This window comes from Pseudomyrmex gracilis, unplaced genomic scaffold (assembly GCF_002006095.1).
Source record: "Pseudomyrmex gracilis isolate BER0280 unplaced genomic scaffold, ASM200609v1 scaffold_361, whole genome shotgun sequence".
Classification (NCBI taxonomy): Eukaryota; Metazoa; Arthropoda; class Insecta; order Hymenoptera; family Formicidae; genus Pseudomyrmex; species Pseudomyrmex gracilis.
The window spans coordinates 11,311-16,947 of NW_018020945.1; the positions used below are offsets into that span (position 1 = coordinate 11,311).

Below are 5,637 nucleotides of genomic sequence, written 5' to 3' on the forward strand. Positions count from 1 at the left end.
TAAAATTTGATAATATTTTACAAAGTTTGCTAGATATATATTAAATATTTTATGGTGCTTTGGTGTTTATCGAAAACATTTCTTTTTTTTTTTTTTAATAACATTTTATCATTGTAAAAAAAATATTTATAATAATTTTTGACACGTACTTTTTTGGTGTAAAAGTTTTATTTTAATGGTGTTTGAGACGATAGATATTTTAGATGTTTTAATTCGTGAAAAACTCGTTTTTTTAGTTAGAAATCGGTTAATTGTCAATATATGTGCTATGTAAGCCGGAAAAACGTTGTATATCATTAGCATAGTTTCCTTATTAGCATAGTTTCCTTAATGTTTCTACGATACATAATGGCAGTAATGAAATTCCACGTGTATCAGAATACATTGATATATGTATAAAGAGTTTCTTTATTGTTGTTTAGTCACTTCATACTTGCAGATCAAGAGACACATTGTTTGAAGACACTCTATTACAGATAGTATAAATAAAAAATTGCAGATCCTGCAAGTATATAAGAAGTAGAATATATTTATAAAATATTATTTTTCGTGAAACTTCTATTGTCACATAAGTAAAATATAAACTAATTATGATCAGTGAAAATGAATATGAATTGTGTGCCGATATCGATCCTGAAGAAATTGTTATTTCTGGCATTTCCGGTAGCTTCCCAGGTTCGGACAATATGAAACAGTTGCAAGAACATCTATTTAACAACGTCGATCTTATTACGGACAAGCATATCCGATGGAATTCAGGTAAATTAATGTTTATTCTTATAGGAATATATGAAAAGCAGTACCACACTGGTATGATATTGTACCATCTGTTACACAGAACATCCGGACTTACCAAAACGTCTAGGAATAATTAATAATTTAAATAAGTTCGATGCGGAATTTTTTGATATATGTGATAGTTACGCGAACACACTTGACCCATCACTGAGGATATTATTGGAGCGTACTTACGAGGCAATTGTCGACGCAGGAATCAATCCAAAGCAATTACAAGGAAGAAATATTGCTACGATCGTAGCAACATCTTCCATTGAGTCACAAAGTGAATTTGTGTACCGGGACATTCAGGTTGAAAATATTATTTACAACGATTGATTGAAGTAATAGTTAATGCACATTTATATTCATACTTATCCGACTATAATAATATTGTAAATTATTTTACAATTAGATGAATGGTATGAATTTTCTTGGCTGTCAGAAAACTACATTGCCAAATTTAGTTTCCTATTGGCTAAATCTGAAAGGACCATCTTATGTAGTCGATACGGCCTGCAGCGGTAGTCTTCATGCTGTAGCACTTGCTTATTACAACATCATATCTGGTACATGCGAAGAAGCTATTGTTGCTGCTGCAAATTTGTGTGCGCACCCGATAACGACTATACAATTTTTTCGTCTCGGTAGTATCATTAAAAAAATTATTTATTTTTCAGTATACATTTATAGAAAAAGTGCGCAGATATATTCTAAAATTGCATTTTCTTATACATATATGTTTGATTGTTTAGGTGTTTTGTCACCAACTGGTTACTGTAGACCTTTTGATGTAAACGCAAACGGTTATTGCCGTAGTGAGACTGTATCGGTAATATATCTTCAAAAAGCAAAAAACGCAAAAAGAATTTATGCTTTATGCAAACATGTTAAAATTAACAGTGATGGATATAAAGACGAAGGAATAACATTTCCATCGGAAAATGCGCAAACACGTTTATTAACCGAGTTTTATGAAGAGTGCGGAATATCGCCAACTGATGTGGACTACATTGAAGCGCACGGTACCGGTACAAAAGTTGGTGATCCAGTTGAAATCAAAGCTATCAGTAATGTTTTTTGTAAAGAAAGAAAGACTCCGTTGTTGATTGGCTCCGTAAAATCCAATGTTGGTCATGCGGAACCAGCCAGTGGGATGAATCAGATCGCTAAGGTAAAAAAACAAAGTTATTTTATCTACAATATAAGAAAAAGTTTTGTAAGAAAAGAAAAAGGAAAAAATAAGAAATTAATTTAAACCACAACAAATCAATAAACAAATCAATTTTATACAAAATTTTGAGACTTATATATATTATGTATACTTTTGAAGGCAATAATCGCACTGGAAACTGGCTTTATTCCGCCAATGATTTTTACATCACCACGAGATGACATAGCATCTCTTAAAAATGGAACTATACACATTGTGACGGAACCAACGCATCTTACAAACGGTTACATTGCCATAAACTCGTTCGGATTTGGAGGAGCCAATGGCCATTTGTTAATAAAATGGAATCCCAAAAGAAAGATCAATAATGGTGCACCGAATGATGACTTGCCAAGACTTGTTACTGTATCTGGACGCACTGAAGAATCAGTGAAGTCGTTTTTAAAGGACGTAAGTGCGTTAATGACACGATTATGACAAATGAAACAGAAGAGCAACATACGTTAAGAGCAACATACGTTACTCTCGTATTAAAATCTATGCTAAATATTTGTTTGAAAAATTGCTTATAGATCGCAAATTATCCGTTAGACGTGGAGTATATTCGTCTGCTACATGACATTTATGCTTACAATATAGAAGATCATCCGTGGAGAGGATATATTGTACTAGATAAGACCCAACAACATTCCATAAAAGAAATTCAGGCTTATAAAAACGATAAAAGACCTATTTGGTTTATATTTTCTGGAGTGGACTCGCAATCGTTTAAACTAGGTGTGCAACTTGTGCGACTTTGCTTAATTAACGTAATAATATAAATTCTGACGTTGCAAACTTTGATACGTAGGTCGACATTTGCTACAATTTCCCGTCTTTGCACGTAGTATGAAAATATGCAATAATGTTTTAAAACAATACAACATAAGCGTAACAGACATTATGACGACGATAGACGAAAAGATGGATAAATTAAGTCCTGTGAACACATTGATAGGTATCGTTGCATTTCAGGTAAATTATTATTATTTCGCTTAGTAGCTGTGTACTACGATCATAGTTATCATATCTTTTTATATACGAGGTCTGTTCAAAAAGTATCGCGAATTTTGTGTTTTTTAAAAAATTATTTATTTATTCATGAATATCTATTTTGTCCCCTTCAAAGTAATTCCCATCAGATATTATACACTTGTGCCAACGTTTTTTCCAATCCTCGAAGCACTTCAAAAATTCATTTTTTGTGATCTTGTTCAGCTCCTTCTTCGATGCCGTCTTTATCTCCTCAATCGTACCATAGCGTCGTCCTTTCAATAAGAAAAAGTCACAAGGGGCCAGATCTGGGGAATACGGTGGCTGCGGCATCATTAGTGTGTTATGTTTGGCCAAAAATTCGCGCGCACAAGCAACGATGTGTGAGCAGGGGCGTTATCATGGTGCAAAAGCCAATTTTTGTTCCTCCATAAATCCGGGCGTTTCTGGCGGATTGCTTCGCGCAAATTGCGCATAACTTGCACGTAATATTTCTTATTGACCGTTCTACCCGGTGGCAAGAACTCATAAATGCACCACACCTCTGCAATCGAAGAAAACTGTCAGCAAAACCGTCGCGATACTTTTTGAACAGACCTCGTATATATATATATATATATATAGAAATCTATTTTTCCGTTCGATATCATTCTTTGAACGTCTTTGTACAAATTTCTCAAAGAAGAACATATTTGGGTTTCTGGTTTATCTGGACCCTTATAAATACCCACAACAATTACTGATGCATGTAGTATATTACTAATGCAACATTGAATAACACATCGTTCAATAAGTCCCGAGACTAACCCAGAGATAGTGCTAGTAATACCAAGCTGGCCACGTTTCTCTAAAGTGCGAACCTTCACATGAAACGTGTAAAAATTTCATGTCGATCGGACCACAAACAGCTGAGTTACTGAGGTTAGAGCAAAGTCACTTTGTAATTTGTTTGAAAAATGGAAAAAAGCGAGTTTCGCGTGCTGATAAAGCATTGTTTTTTAATGGGTAAAAACACCGTAGAAGCCCAGCAATGGCTTGAGAAATGTTATCCGGACTCCTTTCCATCCAAATCAACGATTTGTCGTTGGTATGCTGAGTTTAAACATGGTCGTACGGACACAAACGATGCGGAACGTTCGGGTAGGCCATTGGAAGCCGTTGTACCGGAAAATGTGAGTGAAGTGTTAAAAATCGTAATGAAAAATCGCAAAGTGAAGGTCCGTGAGATTGCAGAAATGACACAAATATCATCTGGAAGCGTATTTACAATCCTTCATAAAAAATTAAGCATGAAAAAGGTTTTTTCCAAGTGGGTGCCGCGATTGCTTTCAATGGAACAAAAACAGCAACGAATCGACGATTCAGAGAGCTGTTTATCGCTATTTACTCGCAATAAAAAGGATTTCCTGCGTCGATACGTGACCATGGATGAAACATGGATACATCATTTCACTCCGGAGTCGAATCGGCAATCTTCTGAGTGGCGCGCGGCTGGCGAAAGCCGCCCAAAGCGTCCAAAAACGCAGCAGTCTGCTGGCAAAGTCATGGCGTCTGTTTTCTGGGATACACATGGCGTGATTTTCATTGACTACCTGGGAAAAGGTAAATCGATCAACAGTAATTATTATATTGACTTGTTGGTACGTTTGAAGGAGAAGATCGCAGCAAAACGACCGCACATGAAGAAGAAAAAAATCCTTTTCCACTAAGACAATGCACCATGCCACAAGTCCATGAAAACAATGGCAAAATTCAACGAGTTGGGCTTTGATTTGCTTCCCCACCCTCCGTATTCGCCAGATTTAGCCTCCAGCGACTACTGGCTCTTTGCTGATGTCAAAAAAATGCTCCGGGAACAAAAATTTGACTCGGATGAGGAGGTCATTGCCGAAACTGAAGCCTATTTTGAAGCAAAGGATAAATCCTTCTATAAACATGGTATAGAAATGTTGGAGAGGCGTTGGAAAGATTGTATCACTCTAAAAGGAGATTATATTGATGATTAAAAATAATTTTTGAAAAAAAATGTTGTTTTCGTTGTTAGTCTCGGGACTTATTGAACGATGTGTTAAGTCATATATGAATAATGCAGCTCTAAACTGCAATCATCAGTACTAACATCTAAAGTTACTTCATTATTGATGTACATGACATAGTAGATAACTAAGTAACAATAACACGTTCTAAATCAAAATGGATATATTTTTCTAGAAGTACAAAAAATATCAAGACACTGCGGTTCGAATTAAGAACGGTTCGAATATCTTTAGGCAACAAAGAAAAACACTTATGTTTTCTAAGAAGAGATAGTATTACGTTTCCTTGCACATGTGTAAGATTATTATCTATAAAGCAAGATGCTAATTGCTTCCGAAAAACTTGTTTATCTGCAGTATTGCTAAATGAGGAGACATTATTATCATCACTGTTATCACAGTCATCAGTCTCATGTTCATTATTAACTGTGTTCATTATTAACTCACTATTATTGCAGAGACTGACATCAGACACACACACAAAATAAATTGTCATTCTTCTCTTGAATACTTATCATATTTGAACTGCGAATCTCGTTATTAACAATCGTGGCAGAAATACTGTTTTGAAAAGCAATGCGTCGGCTATACACAGTTTGTCCGGAAAGTTCCCGGACT

The 5,637-nt window shown here is 35.2% G+C and overlaps 1 protein-coding gene across 1 annotated transcript; it reads left to right on the forward strand.

Annotated features, from left to right (window-relative positions):
* The first annotated feature begins 590 nt into the window (after nt 1–590).
* LOC109860305 (fatty acid synthase-like) lies at nt 591–2,172 on the forward strand. The gene is made up of 5 exons (XM_020439304.1): nt 591–759; nt 839–1,089; nt 1,193–1,346; nt 1,533–1,847; nt 2,111–2,172. Exons 1-5 carry the CDS (start codon nt 591–593, stop codon nt 2,170–2,172), a joined length of 951 nt encoding a protein of 316 aa, XP_020294893.1.
* The last annotated feature ends 3,465 nt before the right edge of the window (nt 2,173–5,637 follow it).

Bases quoted from the DNA above. Each gene is read 5' to 3' on its own strand.
- LOC109860305 (XM_020439304.1), top strand. From the start codon at position 591: ATGATCAGTGAAAATGAATATGAATTGTGTGCCGATATCGATCCTGAA. The intron at 1,090-1,192 runs GTTGAAAATATT...TTTTACAATTAG, and splicing joins TTGTGTACCGGGACATTCAG to ATGAATGGTATGAATTTTCT. The intron at 1,347-1,532 runs GTACATGCGAAG...TTGATTGTTTAG, and splicing joins TTATTACAACATCATATCTG to GTGTTTTGTCACCAACTGGT.